The 20368-nt window shown below is 32.7% G+C and overlaps 1 protein-coding gene and 1 pseudogene across 1 annotated transcript; one reads left to right on the forward strand and one right to left on the reverse strand.

Annotated features, from left to right (window-relative positions):
• The first annotated feature begins 10486 nt into the window (after positions 1-10486).
• LOC127246533 (ethylene-responsive transcription factor WRI1-like) lies at positions 10487-16991 on the forward strand. Its single transcript, XM_051267973.1, has 8 exons — positions 10487-10499; positions 13903-14053; positions 14233-14315; positions 14499-14507; positions 14644-14732; positions 14850-14974; positions 15347-15423; positions 16477-16991. Exons 1-8 carry the CDS (start codon positions 10487-10489, stop codon positions 16989-16991), a joined length of 1062 nt encoding a protein of 353 aa, XP_051123930.1.
• Positions 16992-17970: 979 nt separating this feature from the next.
• LOC127246534 (UDP-glycosyltransferase 75C1-like) lies at positions 17971-19753 on the reverse strand (annotated as a pseudogene).
• Between the last annotated feature and the right edge of the window lie 615 nt (positions 19754-20368).

The raw sequence follows: 20368 nt of genomic DNA on the forward strand, positions 1-20368 counted from the left end.
TACTTGTGGATCATCCGATGCTGGATCCACATCCTCCGTATTCGGCATTTCGCCGTATTTTGCCTCTAGCTCCAGATAGATTTCTTTTAACTTGTCCACATAGTTGTTTATGCGGAAGTTAGTCACAGCATTCGGCCTCCGGTGCTTGATGGCCACCAGGTCATATGTTGCCGCCGCCTCTTCTTGTATAGAATATACTAAACAAATATTTGCGTAGAATTAATAAAATAAAATTTCAAAAGGCATGGTATAAGTTTCCTTATATAGATATTTGTTTCCCAATTTGAGCCTCCTACCGACCGTTGTGACGATGTTTTTTGAATTCAAAATCGATGATTACATACCAACTAAAAAAAATAGTCATATGCAATAAAATGAACATTCTTTTGAAATGTACTGACAAAAAAAAAAAAAAAAAAACTGTCGTATTGCGACAAAATAAACATTTTCTTGAAAAGTACTGACAAAAAAATAAAAACTTAATCGCATTGTGACAAAATAAAAATTCTCTTGAAAAGTACCGACAAAAAAATAAAAAATTAGTGGCATTGCGATAAAACGAACATTCTTTCGAAAAGTACCAGCAAAAAGAAAAAACAAATTAGTCGTGTTGCGACAAAATAAACATTCTTTTGAAAAATACTGACAAAAAGAAAAAAAAATTAGTTGTGTTGCGACAAAATAAACATTCTTTTGAAAACTGACAAAAAAAAATTAGTTGCATTGCGACAAAATAAATATTCTCTTTTAAAAGACCGACAAAAAAATAAAAAAAAGTGGTATTCCGACAAAATAAACATTCTTTTGAAAAGTATCGACAAAAAAATAAAAAATTAGTGGCATTGCGACAAAATAAACATTCTCTTAAAAAGTACCGACAAAAAGAAAAGAAATTAGTTATGTTGCAACAAAATAAACATTCTCTTGAAAAATACTGACAAAAAAAATATAAAAAAATTAGTCGCATTGCGACAAAATAAACATTTTGTAACGACAAAAAACACTCACAATGCCACAAAATGAATATTTCCTCAAAAAGTTGTAAATATAAAAAGTGATGTATATTGCAAAATCAATGAAACTTTCTAAGTATAAATTCACATTAAAACCATGATATTCAATCATCATACAATAAATCACTCCTTACGAACGCAGCACAAATTAATATTAATATTGTCGATATAATTTGAAATTTTTATAGTAGCTTGAAGCAATCAACATTTCATTACAAAAAGACAACATATATTGTATTATAAAGAAATCAAAATTAAAGAAATCAACATCATAATAACCAAAACGTCAAAAAATCAAAGTTACCTAGCAACCCTGCGATATTGCGAAGCTCCTCTAGAAAATCCACTGCTCCAGCGCGTTAGTGAAGCTAAATATTATTCCCTAGACATCTTCTACATTTCCTCGATGTCTTTTGCATTCGTCTCGATCTACATTATACATATTGTAATTAATTAAAAATCAATATTGGAGTAGCTGCTGCGAATTTTTACGTCATTAAAAAAAAATAGAAAAATCTATATTAGAAATACTTTTAGCACAACTCAGTTCTCCAACCGAACTTATTTCTCACCGGGAAGCTTAGGACAATTAATTCAGGATGACTGAATCCAATCAAAATCATTCATTTATATATTATATATACATACTGTTATGATTTATGGAATAAACTCTATTTTCATTGAACACAATTAGGGTACAATATTATATTTATACAAGAGATATATTAGGTAGAATATATATATCAATATATAAAATATATATATACTATATATATCAACATCCCCCCTCAAACTCAAGGTGGAACGGTGGAGCCCAACTTGAGTTTGTTCAAAAATGACTGAAAACGGCCGGGAATGTGAGGTTTGGTGAATCCGTCGGCCGTCTGATCAGCAGAGGAAATAGGAGACAAGGAGATGCTTCCATGAGCAACGTGATGACGTACAAGGTGACAGTCGATCTCAATATGCTTCGTACGCTCGTGGAAGACATCATTTGTCGAAATCTTCATGGCGCTCTGACTGTCGCAATGGATAATAGTGGCAGAGGGCTGAGGCACTCCAAGATCAGCCAAAAGCCAGCGAAGCCATAGAAGCTCAGCAGCGGTATCGGCAAGGGCTCTATATTCAGATTCTGCACTGGACCGGGAGACAACCGTCTGTTTCTTGCTGCGCCATGAAATAAGCGAGTCGCCAAGGAAGAAGCAAAACCCGGTGGTCGAGCGGCGATCAGAGGGATCTCCCGCCCAATCAGCGTCAGAATACCCGGTCAAAACTAAGGAGGATCGAGCGGAATAATGAAGTCCATGAAGCAGGGTACCTTTGACGTACCGGAGAATCCGTAGGACAGCAGAATGATGAGTCGTCCGAGGAGCAGACATAAACTGACTGACGATATGGACGGCATAAGCAATATCCGGTCGAGTGACAGTCAGGTAGATGAGACTTCCCACTAGCTGACGATACAAAGTCGGATCATCAAGGGGAACGCCGTCCATCGGAGTAAGACGACAGTCAGAATCAAGAGGTGTAGGAGCAGTCTTGGAGTCAGTGAGACCGGCAATAGATAGGAGGTCGGAGGCATACTTGGCTTGAGAGAGATAATATCCGTCGGAGGTGTCGGAGATCTCAAGTCCCAGGAAGTACCGAAGAGGCCCTAAACTCTTCATCTCGAAGTGGCGGTTTAGATGAGCTTGCAACTCGGAGATACCTGATGCATCATCTCCCGTAATAATCATGTCATCCACATAAAGCAATAAAATAGTAATTCCAGCTGACCCACGTCGAAGGAAGAGAGCCGAATCATGATCACTAGAAGTAAAGCCAAGCTGGAGTAGAGCAGAGCTAAATTTCGAAAACCAAGCTCGAGGGGCCTGTTTCAAACCATATAGGGCACGGCGAAGTTTGCATACCTTGGAAGAGGTAGGAAAACCAGGAGGAGGAGACATGTAGATATCCTCGGATAAATCACCATGCAAGAACGCATTCTTGACATCAAGCTGATATAGGGGCCACCGACGAGCGGCAGCGATGGCGATAAGACAGCGGACAGAGGTGAGACGAGCAACCGGGGCAAATGTCTCCTCATAGTCGATACCATACTGCTGGGTGTAGCCTTTGGCTACCAAACGTGCCTTGTAGCGCTCGATACATCCATCAGAGTTAGTTTTGATTCTGAATACCCACTTGCAGCCAATAGGTTTCTTGCCAGGGGGAAGATCAACCATATCCCACGTATGTGTTTTCTCCAAAGCCTGCAACTCCTCAGACATAGCCTGCCGCCACAAAGGATCCGCATACGCCTCACGAAAGGTCCTGGGCTCATGATGGGACAAGGTGGCAGAGAAGCAGTGATAATCAAGTAAGTGAGTAGGAAGGTGACTAACCCGAGTGGAGCGACGAGGGCCAGGATCAGGGGCTGAGATCGAAGTCGTGTCAGGCTCTGGTGGTGGTGATGTATCGGAGTCGAGAGCAAGAGTAGGCTCGGGGATCAGCTGCGGTTCAGGAGGCGCAACCGAGACAGCGTCAGGAGCGGGAGATGGAGACGGAGCCGTGTCACTGGAAGGGAATAGGGGTGGAGAGGACAAGGTAAAGAACGGAGACGAACGATCAAAGGGGACTCGGAAGTGAGACAAGGAAGAGAATTTGGTATCCTCCCAAAATGTGACATGACGAGAAATACGTAGCCTATTGGAAATAGGATCCCAACAACGATAACCCTTATGTTCTAACCCATAGCCCAGGAAGCAACACAGACGAGCGCGAGGTTCTAACTTAGTGCGCTCATGAGGAGGGAGGAGGACAAAACTGACACAACCGAAAGGGCGGAGAAGACTATAATCAGGGGTACGATTAAATAGTCTTTCAAAAGGACTGACATTACCTAGGACAGAGGAAGGGACACGATTTATAGTGTGGACAGCGGTGAGGGCGGCTTCTCCCCAAAAGCGATCTGGACAAGAGGCTGATAAGAGAAGGGTGCGGACTGTATCGAGGATATGTCGGTGTTTGCGTTCGGCGCGACCATTTTGTGGAGAGGTGTATGGGCAGGAGCGTTGGACAACAGTACCTTGATTAGATAAGAAACTAAGAAATGATGTATCAGTATACTCAAGAGCATTATCTGTGCGGAGAGTTTTTATAGTAGAGGAAAATTGGGTATGTATCATTTTAGCAAAGGTCATATAAATAGATGGAAGTTCAGAGCGATGCCGCAGAAAGTAAATCCATGTAAAACGAGAATAGTCATCAATAAAAATCACAAAATAACGAGAACCATTCATAGACACAGTGGGCGAAGGTCCCCAAATATCCGAGTGAACTAAAGAAAATGGAGTATCCGCAATGGAAGTACTATGAGGAAACGACAGAGCAGGTTGTTTTCCCAACGAACAATCTACACAATTAAAAGACTCAAACTTAACAGAACCCAAACTACCCTGACTAATCAAGGACCTGACTTTATTGGAAGACGCATGACTGAGACGACGATGCCACTGAAGGCAGGATGGTGTAGAGGTGGTGGCAGCTGAGATAGAGGGACGAGGGACCTGGAGTGACGTAAGTTCAAATAAGCGGCCCGTCTTCCGGCCCTTCCCAAGAATCCGCCCGGTTTGCGCGTCCTGAACCTGCACACCAGTAGAAGAAAATAACACGGTGAGACCTTGATCAACCAATTGACCAACGGAAATCAGATTTAAGGTTAATTGAGGGATACAATATGTGTCAGGGAGGGATAAGGATGAGGTGGATGTATGTCCGGTATGGGTGATGCGCATATGGGTACCATCGGCAGTAAGGATAGGGGGTAAGGATGGTGCGGTGGATGTGGAGGTCATAAGGCGTATATCAGAGGTCATATGATTACTGCAAGCAGAATCAAAATACCAAGGAGAGTTACCTGATGTGGTAGACATGGCGGTATTGGAAGATAGAACCTGTTTAAGAAGAGCTTCCAGGTCCTGAATCGTAGGAGGCGCAGGCGCAGGTGCAGCAGAGGCTGTGACAGAGGAGGTACCAGACTGAGGTCCACGAGAATTCCGAGGCTTGTAGTTACTACTTCCAGAGCGAGGTGGTCTAGTGGGGCAATACTGTATAGTATGGCCTAAAACATGACAGTAGTGACACTCCACCTTTGGGCAATGACCGAAGTCATGATCAGAGGACTGACATCTTTTGCAACGATGAGAACGACTCTGAGTAAGAGTTCGGGCAGTGACCGCAAGAGCAGAGTCAAGCTGAGGAGCCTTAGCTAGGTGGAGACGAGTTTCCTCAAACAGAATCTCCTGAATAGCTGCATCCAAGGTAGGAAGTGGATGCCGATGTAACAAAGAGGCACGAACTGCCTCATACTCTGGACGCAAAGCCATTAAGACCTGAATGAGGCGAAGATGATCAGGACTGATCTCTGCTTGATCCAACCGATGCCAAAGGGGTTGCACTTGGGCAAGGAAGTCGTTGATAGATTGTCCTGGTTCCTGTTTTAGATCGTGGAGAGTGCTCCATAACTGATAATAATGTGCCAAACCAGTAGCACGGAAGCGGACTGCCAAGAAATCCCACGCTGCCTTGGCAGTGTCAAATTGGGCAAGCTGAACATGGATCGCCGGAGTGGAAGTATTGCGCAACCAAGTGAGAATTTGATGGTTTTTACTATCCCAATCTTCCAATTTTTCAATATAAGATTCAACAACTGTGGCGGTAGGCGTAACTTCTCCTATAGAGACTGGAGCAATGGGGGCAACTATATCTCCCGTAACAATTCGCCACAATTTCCGACCTATCAAAAAACTTTTCATCGATTGTGCCCACAAACTGTAATTATCTCCAGACAAAACAACATTGATCGGAATATGTACATCCATCTTTTCCATAGAAACTCAAGAGAAAACAGAATCTCAAACCTCAAGCCGAAAGCCGAAACGAAAGAAACCGAATCAAAACCCGAAACACAAAAAGTCAACCGGATACAAAAAACTGCTCAAACCGAGGAAGTGAAGATACCATCGCGGAGGAAATCAAATTCCGAACACGACGGTGCAAAGATCGCCGCCAACGGCCGCCGCACGCGCCCCCACGCGCCGGCGAGGCGTCCGGCCGGAAAAACACGTCGGGCGCGTGTGACTCTCACGCGCCGCCGTTCGCCGAACTGTTCCGGCGTCCGGCCGGTCTCGTGACGGCGAAGGCGATGGTGGTGGCGGTGACGGTCGGAAGTGATCGGAAATATGCTATCTGGAATTCGTGGGTTGTTTCGATTTAGTCGGGAAAAAGCATGGCTCTGATACCATGTTATGATTTATGGAATAAACTCTATTTTCATTGAACACAATTAGAGTACAATATTATATTTATACAAGAGATATATTAGGTAGAATATATATATCAATATATAAAATATATATATACTATATATATCAACACATACATATATATCATTTTGTGTGACGAGGCTGAGTGATGCCGGGCAGCACCGATGCTGAGGATCCGGTGCCTCCGAGCAGCATCTTCATCCTCGTAACCCTGCGACATTATTGCCACGTGTCATTATTTCATTTGATTTTGATTTAATTGACTTTTTAATTATATATAATTAATTAAATCCTTATAAATAAATAAATTGACAAAATAAAAATAATTTTCTTTTATAACAATCTAAGAAAATAATATAGATATAGATAATATATATATATAAATATTTGTTCATCCAATATTTTTTTTTATATGACATGATTGTTATGAATATTATAAAAATATAATATATAATACTTATACTTTATTCGTTTACAAAAATTAATAATTTTAACTTTTTTTTTAATTATTAATATGATTTTTCGTGCCTAATATAAAAAACACAAATTTATCCAAAAACATTAAGCAAACAAACTGGAATTATTTTATATTAATAATGAGGGAAAAATATATTTTTAGAAAAAATTCAGGTTATGTTTAGATAAATATTTTTGGAGTTTGAAAATTTTGTAAAATTTGAAGAATAGTAAAATAAGTATTTGATATTTTTTTTCATTAAAATTAGTCCATCTGGATCAGGCATGAAGATTAAGATAAATTAATATTTTTTTTGAAAAAATAATAAATTAGAAATTAAAGTAAATAAAAAGATAATGTAATAAAATTGGTGATATTTGTTATAAATAAGTATTGAATAGAGGATAATAATTAAATGTTGATTTGTTAATTTTATCAAAATTAGCAATGAAATAAATTTAACAAACGGAGAAATTTTTTGTAAATAAATAAATATTTAATATAATTTTTTTTTTGAAAAAAAAAATAATAATACCACAAACATATTCAGAAAGTGAATATGTAAAGAATTATTTATATTTCAAACTTGTTTTTGGTACTATACATTAATAATACTCCTTCTGTTTCGAAACAATTGATACATTTAGTTTTTGGTAAGATGTTTAAGTTAATAAGATTTAACTAGTTAATAATAATAAATTATGATACTCTCTCAGTCCTTTCCGAAAGGTTACTTGAAATTCTGTAGTATATTAAGAAATAATAATTATATTAGTTATTCAAATGTGTAAAATATTTTAACATTTTGATAATTTGATATTTTTGTATATAATAATTGTATATGTAGTGATATATTTATAATTTAAATAAGAGTTAAAAAGTATTTTAGTATTAACATATGGTTACTTTTACTTTTAAAAAAAAATAGTATTTTTAAATGGGACCGACGAAAATAGTAAAAATAGTACTTAAATAAGAGAGGGAATATTATTTTATTGTTTTTTTATTTAAGTGGTATTGTTTGTAATTTTAAATAAGAAATTAATATATATGATTGAATAAATTTATAATATATATTTAAATATTTTAACTTTATATTTTAATAAAATATATCTAATATGAATATCATTTGTAGACAATAAAATTTTATATGATACAAAAAAAAAGAAATATATCTATTTATCTATTTATAATTAAAATAAATTAATTTTAATAAATGATCAAAAATTCTAAATATAAATAAAAATATTTGTTTATGAAGCAAAAATCAAAATAAAAGAGTTTTGTGTAATTGTATATAATTTACGATATTACATGTTATATATGAAGTTAATTAATTGTTGAATATATATTAAATTAAAAAAAAAATTATCAAGTATAAAGGGTGTTAATAAAGTAAGATAAATAAAAATAAAAAATATTTTAATTAAAATATGTCAGTTATTTTGGGACGGATAAAGTATCATTTAAAAAATACACCACCTCCAATATAGGCCATGTTTACTTGTATTCACACCTAATGATATTCTACAAAGTGGTGATGAAACGAAGTTTTGTTTTTTTTATATTATTTCAATCCGTTAAATTTATTTTTACTTTTATTTTTTGTTAGTTCATTAAATTTATTTTATTACTATATTTAAAAAATCAAAAAATTATTATTTGATTATTATTTTTCATTCAACATTTATTTACAACACAAAATTATTAATTTTATTACATTTTTTATTCATTCTTTTTAATTATGAACTAAATTTTCAAAAATACTTCAAACTATCATCTTATTTAATAAAATATTAATTTTTTTTAATTCCCGCAAAAAAAAAAAACCCTAATATACATGACCTGATACACGCCCTTAGTTGTACTATAAAAATACTTTTCTATAATAAAAATAAGCATGTACAAACAAACCATTATTCAAGCTAAAATTCAAAATTAACCTTCAAGTAATTAAATAATAACTCATAATTTTATATTAAATGTCCGTTGCCTCGTATTTTTATTATTCATAAAACAAAAATAAAATATATCAAAAAATATATTTATTTTTATATTAATTAATAATTAACTCTACATTCCCAATATTAGACCACTATCTACTTAATAATTTCAATTCAAAAAGTTACTACTCCCTGTGTACTGTATCTGACTTTAAAGGTCACATTTATTTTTACGTGTTGATCTTTTAATATTAATTATTATATTAAAATATAGTACTACCTTCATCTGGCTCTAAAAGTCTCATTTACTTTTTGCGTATTGATATTTGAATATTAATTATTATATGAAAATATAGTACAAAATAAAGAAAAATGACAAAAATATTTCTATTAAATACAATTGTTAAAATATTTTGCAGAAACTCTAAAGATTGCATTGCTGATAATCAAAATAAGGGTCTATATATATAGGCAACCTAAAACAGACTCGATAGACTCAAATCTAAATAACGTAATCTAATGGATATGACCAAATCTAAATTTAAATCTAACAAATCTAAAACTAAATATCGAAAATCTCTCGACACCCCCCTCTCAAACTCGAGTGGGATAGCAAAAACCAACTTGTTTGACAAGAAAGTTAAACAAAAACCAAAAGACGCAAACGCAGATAACAGTTGCTTGGTCCGTCGTTGGCACCGCCGCTCTTATTCTCGCACATAATAGTTACTCGTCTGACGTCGCCTTTGTCGCTCTCAACTGAGCTCCTGTCCAAACGCAGACATGAATTCTAACGCAAACGCAAATAACAGTTGTTTTGTCCGTCGTTGCCGCCGCCGCTTCCCAGTGAGCTCCTATTCTCGCACATAATAGTTGCTCGTCCGACGTCGCATTTGCCCTCTCAACAAAGCTTCTGTTCTCGAACGTAGACACAAACTCTAATGCAAACGCAAATAATAATTGTTTTGTCCGTCATTGCCTCCGCCGCTCCCGACCAAACTTCTGTTCTCGCACATAACAGTTGCTTGTCCGACGCTCTTAACAAAGCTTTTGTTCTTGAATGCAGACACAAACTCTAAAGCAAACTCAAACTCAGACAAAACTGTAGACATATCTCAAAATCAAAATCAAAGACCTCCGGGTACATTCCAGATTGAATGTACCCGAAGCAACGATGTTTAGTAGGCTATGTCTATCACAAGAAAAAAATAAGCTCTGATATCATGTTAAAATATTTTGCAGAAATTCTAAAGCTTACATTGTTGATAATCAAAATAAGGAGCTTATATATACACAACCTAAAACAGACTCGATAGACTCAAATATAAATAACGTAATCTAATGGATATGACCAAATTAAAATCTAACAAATCTCCTTTGCCACTCTCAACAAAGCTTCTGTTCTCGAACGCAGATATGAATTCTAACGCAAACGCAAATCTACATCTAACAAATCTAAAACTAAAATTAAATATTGAAAATCTCTCGACAACAATGAAGGTAAATGAGACCCTTAGACCCGGACATAAAAATTAAAAATTAAAAATTAATAAAAAAAAATATTTCTATTAAAAGATATTTGTATATAATAATTATACAAATATAAATATATTTTTAGCCTTTTAAGTATAATAACACTAAAAAGAAAATAGACGTAACCAAGTTAGAAGCAACGGTTTCTTCCTCAGTGTGTCAGTATATGCATTGCAATATAGAGAGAGAATGCATGGGAAGAGAGAGATAATAGAGGGACACGTGGCAGCATGCATGGAGAGGATGGGTAGAAGTTGGGTGCCAAGTGTACCATGGAAATCTTTACTGCTGCAGCTTCTTCTACTACTGCTCACTCACTCACCACCTTTGCATTTATTTTATTTAGTTATTTTAACCGCCTCCTCCTCCGTTCACTTCCTCACATAAAATGAAGTCATTCTTCAACTGCATTTGTCCTTTCTTCCCTCTATATTATATATATATATATATATCTTTATTTATTTATTTATTTATTTATATTTATTTAAACCCCTAAAATTTGTACAGATGGAGAATCTAATATGAAGGGTGATAGTGACAGACACATTAGATGTAGTTGGGAGAGGCCTCATCACCTCACCTCTGCGTAGGTCGTTCACTAAGATTGTCTCGTCTATTGTTTCCCACTTTCTTTTACTATTTTAATCCAAATATATTCCGTCCGTTACAAAATTATTTATATATATATATATATATAATTTTTAGCTTGTATCATCTTATTTTGAAAAGATATTTACCTTTTCGTCCCAAATTACACTAAAAAAAAATACAGTATATTTGTAACGGAATTCCGTCCTTAAAGTTTACGTAACTAACGTAATTTTATTTCTAATTTCGTCTCTAATAATTATTAGTAACGGAAAAAATGAATTTAAGAACGAAAAAATATGTTACAAAATTGATATTTTTTTGTAGTGTTAAAAGAGTCTTTGGAATTTTGTAATAGATTAAAATATAATACTATATTGGTTCAGCTCTAATGGTTTCATTTATTTTTTGCGTATTGATTTTTTAATATTAATTATTATATCGAAACACAGTACAAATTAAAAAAAAAAATTGCAAAAATACTTTAATTGGGTCTTATAATACTAATAGAAGGACATTTGACAAAAAAAAAAAAATAATTATAGAAATATAAAGATATTTTTAATGTCAAGTATAATGACGCAAAATGTAAATGTGATCCTTAGGAGCGAACGGAGGGAGTAGTATTTCATTAATTAGTTAAAGTGTGTAAGAGTTTTTTAATATTTTTGTCCTTCGATTTTATATATAAAGTAATTGTATGTGTAATGATATGTTTGTAATTCAAGTAAAAATAAAGGATATTTTAGTATTAGTGTATAATTATTTTTTTAAAATTAAAAATAAATACGAAAATGATAAAAAATAATAATAATAATAAAGAAAAGATCATTTGAATTGAAATGTATTAATATTTATTAGTAGTAATACAAAATATTGGTTAAAAGTTAGTTATTTTTGCCCTTTTAAATATTTTTTGAAGTATATATAAAATTAATAATATTTGTTAACAATAATTAAATAATTATATTACAGTTATATGATCATTAATAGTAATCTAACAATTGAATTGAAAATGAGATAAATGATTAATAAAAAATTTCGTATCAAAAGTAATGAATTCATAGTAAAAAAAAATTTACACCGAAACTCATTTTGTTGCGTATATCGTGCTAATAAAAGTTTTTGGCTACATATATGTGACTTTAGTACGAAAATAAGTTTAATATAATGAAAGTTAAAAATGGATATAGATACAAAATTATAATTTCATAGCTAAAACTCTTTTACTATAAAAATAAAATTTATAATAAAAAAGTTTTTGCAACAAAATATGTACGATTTTTTTTAGCCTAATGGTTTTAGCTATAAAAAATAATTTTGTAACTAAAACCATTTTACTACAAAAATATAATATTCCTGAAAAAAAAATTTAACGACAAAATTAATTTTGTAGTATATAATTTATTTTTAGCAATAAAATTATTATTTTTTTGCTAAATGACACGTTCTAATTACAAAAATATTTCGTAATTAAAATTTTTATAGCTAATTACAAATTTTTTTGTAGTGTTTATTATTTAATTTTATTTTTTTCTAAAACAATATCAAATCAAACATCTACTTTTAATTTATTATATTACATTGAAAGTTTATATTTTTATATTCAAAATATCACATTAATACATATTTATATCACGTTAAAATAACTATTTTAATTTAAAAAATTTTCTACTCAAAATTAAACTCAAAACTAAAATCTCACAGATATAACACTGCCACAATGTGTGTTGGAATGCATTTTTGTTGTATTTTAGATTACTCTTAGTTTGAAGTTTAAATAGCATATTTGTGTAATATTTTTTTTAGAGAAGATAATACTTTATTCTTCCTGTATTAAGATATATATTTATTATTTTAACTGTAATAAATAGTTAAAAAAAATAGTATAAAAATAATTTTATTTTACTTCTTAATATAAAAATAATGATATAATTATAAATATATAATAAAACAGAGTATTTGTATTAAAGAATGAAACCCACAATTATTAAAAATTAAAAAATATAGTTATAAAACTGAAGAAAATAGAAAAATATATACCTTTATATGGGACCAAAAAACATACATTTTTTATAAAAAATTATATTTTTTTCGTTCCTTAACAATCTATCAATTTGTTCATTTTCGTTCGTCCTATAATAAAGTATCTATTTCTATTTTTTTTAGTAATTGTATTATCTATTTAACATTACAAATATCCTTCTAATTTACAATATATTACACAAATATCGTTACTTTTATATCATACAATACTAATAAGGATAATTTAATCTTTTTATTTTTATAAAATAAATAAATATATAAATATGGGACGGAGAAAATTAAATTATAGTAATTTTAATTTGAAGTGAAAACCAAACTAAAAAGATTCTTCTTCATTCATGGTATTTCGTATTATAATTTTTAAGAAAAAATAAAAAATAAAAATCCAAAAAAGTCCAATTTAGCTACAGAAAATAAGGTGACTGAACAACAAAACAAATAGATACATGTGGAGAGAGAAAGAATAGAGAGAGAGAGAGAGGCACATACAGCTGAGCTGCTAGCTACTGCAGCCTTTATTACATGGTTTGTATTAATATCTCTCTCTCTCTATATATATATATATCTTTGAAACCCTTCTTCTTTCCCATCTCATCTCAACTCAGCTTTCAAGTTTCATCTGATCTCCCAAATTTGGCAAACAAACAGCTTTTGCATTTTAGCTCACTTCTCTCTCTCTCTCTCTCTCTCTTTGCAGTTCTGTTTCTCTCTCCAAATTAACTTTCTTGATTCATTCCTTCACTGCCATTTTCATTTCATTTTTCAGATCAAAATTATCACCATGAACACCAACACCTCTGCTTCTGCTTCTGCTTCTGCTTCTGCTTCTACTTCTCCTACATATTGGATTGGAACTTCACTACTTAATAATATGAACAATAATAATAATAATAATAATAATTACAATGTGAATAATAATAATATAATGGACGGTAATAATTTTAATGTTAACAATGGTGATTCTGATTCTGATTCTGATGATGTTCATCATCATCAATACTCGTCGTCGTCATCAGTTGTCCCCAAATCAAAGAAACCCAAGCTTGCCGGCGACACTACCGCCGCCGCCCCTCTCAGCATTTATGACTCATCGTCAACCGTTAATGTTTCTTCTTCTTCTTCTCCTGCTCCCAAGCCTCGAAGCTCCACTTTCAGAGGTGTCACCAGGTAATAATTTATAATATATATATCTGTCTTGTTTGATTATGTATTTTATGAAATTGAAAGTTGATGATCCATCTATCATTAGACGACGATCAAGAAAAAATTTCACGTGTAATTAACAATTGTGTTGATTTTGATTTAATTTAATTCAATTGTGGGTTTATTTTTGGCGACTCATGCAGGCACAGGTGGACCGGCCGGTTTGAGGCTCATCTGTGGGACAAAACTATCTGGAATAGCACCACCAACAAGAAGGGCAAACAAGGTACTCACTTTTATTTTATTTTATTTATTTATTTATTTTAATTTTTTTTCACTGTTTTCTTTCTTTGCAGTATTTCCAAATTATCAATATATTAATTTCCACCAATTTAGTAGTATTTAATTTGATTTTTTATTTTTATTTTTTTGATTGAATCTGGACGATAATCGGACGGTGACGGCGCAGTCTATCTCGGTAAGCTCCCTCAAACTTTTTATTTTTTATTTTATTTTGTCAATATATTTATTTATTTATAAAAATTTAACTAATTATATATAATTAAAAGTCCAATTAAATAAAAAATGAAATGAAATAATGTCGTATATTATAGGGGCTTACGAGAAAGAGGAAGATGCTGCTCGGACATACGACCTAGCTGCCATCAAGTATTGGGGGCCGGGAGCTGTCCTAAATTTCCCGGTAATTAAGAACTAATCGATCGAGTTTTACTCAATTAAATTAACTTTTAATATCGATCGAGTATATTTCGTATCGATCTTTAATTAATTACAATATATATATATATATATAATGTAGATCGAGACACATGCAAAAGACATCGAGGAAATGCAGAAGCTGTCCAAGGAAGAATATTTGGCTTCGCTGAGGCGCCGGAGCAGTGGATTTTCTCGGGGAGCTTCGCAATATCGTGGGGTCGCTAGGTAACTAATTAATTACATTTTTTTAAATTATGTTCGCGGATTTTATAGAGGAGCTTCGCAATGTCGTGGGGTAACTAATTATTTTTTAAATTATAACGGGGTAATTTTAGTGAAAGTCACAGTTTTATAATAAATTTATACTTGTAAAATTTAACTAATTTGGAAATATATTTTACTTTGATATTGCAATATTCTTTGCAATTTTTCAGAAAAATATTTATTTTGTCGTATTTTATTTCTTATTTGTCGGTACATAATCATCGTTTTTGAGTTCGACATTCGTAACTTTTCAGGAGTATGTTTATTTTGTCATAATGCGAGTATTTTGTTTCTTATTTGTCGGTACATAATCATCGCTTTTTAATTTGACAGGCATCATCACAACGGTCGATGGGAGGCGCGAATTGGACGCGTAGCAGGAAATAAATATCTATACTTGGGAACTTACGGTAAGCTTTTTGCAGTCCACTCCTAACTCTAGGTCTGTGGCGAAATTAAAATTAAAGTCCTTATATATATATATATATATTTTGTAGTATAATATTTTTTTATTCCCAACAAATATATGTATAAATAAATATAATAATTTTTAAAAAATATTTTTGGATACAAAATCATAAATAATGATATATATCAAATAAAATGAACTTTTTTACTTATATAGTTTATGTTTTTTTATTTATATTTTAAATAATATTTTATAAAATTTGTTAAGATAAATCAAATAATAAAACATATAGTCAATAATTGATTTTTGTCTTTTCTTAATTTATTATTTTCATCTAAACAATAATTAATAAACAACAACAATAATAATCACTACAAGAAAAAATCATTTTTGTAACAAAACTTTTTTGTCTCTAAATCTATTTTTTTCCGTTACTAATGACATTAGACACGGAATTAGTAATGGAATTACGTTAACTACGTGAACTTTAGGGACGGAATTCCGTTACAAATATATTATTTTTTTGTAGTGAATGATTTTGTTCATTTAATATTTTTGGATGAATTTATTGTTTAGGTTAAGTATGAGAAATTGTATCAGTAATATAAAAAAATAATAATTTTTTATGATTGAATAAACCATATATATTATATATGATGTTACTATAAATATTTATTATTTTTATAATATTTATAAAGATTTATCTCACACAAAAAAATTTTAAAGAACAAATTCAATGATTCTATAAAATTTTTCTGCAATATTTATAATGTTCTTCTAATAAAATATTATTAATTAATATGATTGCGTATAATATATTTGAATATAAATAAGTAAATAAAGCAATAACATATTATAATTATTATTAAAAAATATTTTATAATATAAAATGTGCTTAAATATAATATATATTTTTTAATCTTGGTCCATGGGCAAGGGCTCCTTTCGTTCTGGCCAGTGCCGGGCCTAACACATATATTTGTTTATTAAATTCGATACATTGTACGTGTGTTTTAGTTAATTATTATTTAATCGAATATTTATGTCATTTTAGCGACGCAAGAAGAGGCAGCGGCAGCGTATGACCTGGCGGCCATCAAGCACCGGGGGCCGAATGCGGTGACGAACTTCCACATAAGCAACTATGTGGACAAGTTAAAAGAAATGTATCCGGAGCTAGAGGCAAAATACAGCGAAATGCCAAATGCTGAGGATGTGGATCCGGCATCGGACGATCCACAAGTACAAGATGTGCACAACCGCCACGACCAAGATGGGGAGGGGGTCCCGTCGAGCAGCGTCAAGCCCGAGTCGGCGTTGATAGAGTCGTCGGGCAACACACAGCCGTTGATATTGCCGGAGGAAGAGTATTCATGGGAGATGTGCCCGTGCATCATCAACCCGGCCATATTACCCGACGCTCCTTTGGAGCGATTTCTTGAGCCCATCGACTGGATTGATGGGAAAACGTTCGTGGACAACATCGAAGACTTTTTTGATAATGAATTGAGCCGTGAGCCCGCTCGCGATGGAACGTCCTCCCCGACTCGACAGGGCATCGGCTTGTAGGGATGCCTAGCTTGGGTTTGTAATGCTATTTGAATCCCAAGTTTTTTTTTATGTGTTCATCATTGTTTGGAATGGGATTGAGTTTGAGTTTGGATTTGAATTGTGATGAGATTGAGGTGAAACCATGGATGCTAATAAGTCTATATATATATATATATATGTTGATTCTATAATTGAACTAACATTGAACAAAATTTTCTCTTTATTTGTTTTTCTGTATTTTATTGATTCGAGTTTTTTTTTTTCTTTTGTAATTAAATTTTTGTTTGACATTTTTTTTTATCGAAACTGTAATTTTTCTACACACTTTTGAGTGGAAAAGAGCATAGATCAATTTATAAATACAACAATAGAATGTTTTTTATTACTATATTAAAAATTATTTAATTTTAAAAATAAATATTTTGATATAATATTTAATATTAAATGAAAAATAAACAATATCGGACAACTGCGTCTTCATTATCGGTTGAAGAAAAACTTCGTTAAGGCAACACAAAACTCATCTGCAATTAGAGCTGTAAAACAAACGAACAGTTCGGCTCGGTTTGGCTCGTTTGAGTTTGCTAAGAGCTCGTTCGTTAAGCTAAACGAGCCGATCACGAACATAAATTTTGGCTCGTTAGGTTCACGAACGAGTTCGAACTTGTTCGCAAACATTCGATAGTATTAATAATTTTATATTTAATAAGTATATATATCTTTATAAATATTATACATTTTATTTTATTTTTTATTCAAATTTATTAATAAAAATTATAATTATTATTAACTAAATTTATTTTTTAAAAAAATTAAATAAATAAAATAAAATTTTTCTTAACGAGCCGAATCGAGCCGAACAATAACAAAAAAAATATTAAACGAGCCGAACTCAAATAAAAATTTCAGCTCGTATATCTTAACGAACAAACACAAGCCGAGCTCGAGTCCTTAACGAGCCGAGCTCAAACATGACAAGCTCGACTCTGTTCAGCTCGTTTACAGCTCTATCCGCAATGTTATCGCAAACTCTTCCATTTCTTACACTCTCCCTTACCCGTGGTCACCTTCTTTCTCCTCCATCCATCACTTCCTCGATGCACGTTGCGATCTCGCTGCTCTCAACAAAACCGTCGTTGCTTTTCACTCTCACTCCTATCGATGGTCTCACTTAAAAGCTCGAACCGTTAGGAAAATACAATCATTAATTATTTATCGCAAACTGAGAGTCCCCAACAACTCCTATCCCCACACATCCTCGATCAATTTCGCCACCGTCGCTTGATCGAACATTTGTGGGATCGCTGCAACCGGCACTCCCGACGCAATGCTCTCCAATGTCGAGTTCCATCCACAGTGCGTCGGGAAACATCCCAACGACGGGTGCGATAAGGCCTCCGGTTGCAAGCACCACTCCACTATTTTACCCGCTTTCTCGAGCTACTCCAAACCAACTTCGTTTCTTTTGGTATTGTCGTCGTTTTCGCCTCCCCAAATCACCCAAAGGAACGGTCTTTTGATGCTCAATAATGCTTTTTTCGCAATCTCGTCCATTTGTGGCTTTGGGAGCCTTAGCATACTCCCGAAAGAAATGTACACAACGGATTGCGCCGGCTTCGTAGCTAGCCATTCGATATAATCTCCCTTCAATTGTTCATAGTACTCAACGTCTAAAGATCGAATTGAATGATCCTTACATGTTGATTATAAGTCATGTATATGTTTTTGTTGAGTCCTAAAATACTCCTGTCCATGGGTCTGATCTGGTCTTAGATCCTGAAGTTTCATATCCAAATTCGACATTCCAATCCAATTTTTGGATTCAAAATCGGATATGTCAACTTATAAATTTATTGACCAAATCCACTTTTGAGTTCAAATTCTTAAAAAGTAAGTATTAATATATTTTTTTATAGGGAAAAAAAAATTCTAAAATAATGAAAAAAACAGCAAAAACTCACAAACCAATTTAAGCTTGAATATATTATTTTTACTATTTAATGTATTTTTTAAAACAAAATATGAAATTTTACATTAAATAATTAAAATTATCTTTTTATATATTCAATATTTTGCTAAACTATATTTTAAAAAAATACATAATAAAATTATTGAGATTTATTTACTATCATTGATATGTTTAAAAAAAATATTATATTTTTATCATTTTATGTATGAAAAAATATTAAAGAAATGTCAATTGTTAAATTTTAAATTTAGTCGAACTCATAATATTTTTAAATTTACTATTAACATAAAAATAAAAAACACACTAACATATTTAATCACAACGACTTTTATTACCACATTTTATTGAATCACAACAATCTTTATTATATATTTCTTAACTTCTTAAAAGTTAGTAACGATCATGAAAGATGATTTTAACGTTTTTGTTCCCACGGAAGGCACCACGGCTTGTCGCGTGATTGCTGCAAGCATGGGCCATCGGGCTCGACTAGCCAGACACAATCGAGCCCGCACCGGTTCACCATATAATTGTCGGTGTAAACCTCGAATTTTCCAGAACCCAACGGCGTGGTCAATTCACAATAGAATTTAGTGTCGCCGATAATGCTGTAGTGGAATTTCCACGACAGCGGCTGAAGGTACCCGAGCTGATGGGTGCCAATATCGTCGTCTTTGGAATAACAATGGGCCGTGATCGTGCTCCCGGGTATCAAATTTTTTACAGTAACATGATTTTCCGAGTAAGACTCGGATAAGGAAGCCATGAAGATGTAGAATAGAATGATGGTTTTTGCTACTAGATTGTTCATATTTGTTCTTAGTTTTTTGTCATTGACTATGTTAGAATGATGGATGTGTTTTTATAGAAGTGTCGTGTGTTGTTTTGTGATTTTTATTTTTGATTTTGTTTTTTTGGTTTGTTGGCTATGTGAAATAAATACATTTTGCTGATTTTGGGATAAGATATTGTAGAGAGAGATCTACTTTGAATTCCATTGTAAACATAATTTACCACTTCTACAAACTTTTTGTCAAAATTAAATTAAATTAAATGAGCATATTTATATTACACTAATTTATTATCCTTCACAACATATATGAGAATGCTACTAGCAAGTCACTTTGTAAGAAATTTTGCTCTGTTTATTTAGATATAATATTCAATTTACTAACTATAAGAACTAATGGATCATAGTTAGAACTGTGATTAGAAACCATTTGAATGTTTAGATTCCAAATTCAAACTATGCAAACAAGAGATGATTCTAAGCGCAAAATGGTAAACCTACGAGACCGAACCTAATACCCTGCAAATCAGGCCCGACGGGAAAGACACACTAGGCGAACCATGTGTGGCAGGTGGATCTGAGGCGTCGGGAGTTTGAACCCATGACCTCACGGTCACAAGTTCAACCCCTACACCA

This window comes from Andrographis paniculata, unplaced genomic scaffold, assembly GCF_009805555.1.
Source record: "Andrographis paniculata isolate CXL003 unplaced genomic scaffold, ASM980555v1 Contig30END, whole genome shotgun sequence".
Classification (NCBI taxonomy): domain Eukaryota; kingdom Viridiplantae; phylum Streptophyta; class Magnoliopsida; order Lamiales; family Acanthaceae; genus Andrographis; species Andrographis paniculata.

Excerpts from the sequence above, each read along its gene's own strand:
- LOC127246533 (XM_051267973.1), top strand. Across the intron at positions 14,054-14,232 it reads ACTTTCAGAGGTGTCACCAG|GCACAGGTGGACCGGCCGGT; the intron begins GTAATAATTTAT and ends CGACTCATGCAG. Across the intron at positions 15,424-16,476 it reads TCTATACTTGGGAACTTACG|CGACGCAAGAAGAGGCAGCG; the intron begins GTAAGCTTTTTG and ends ATGTCATTTTAG.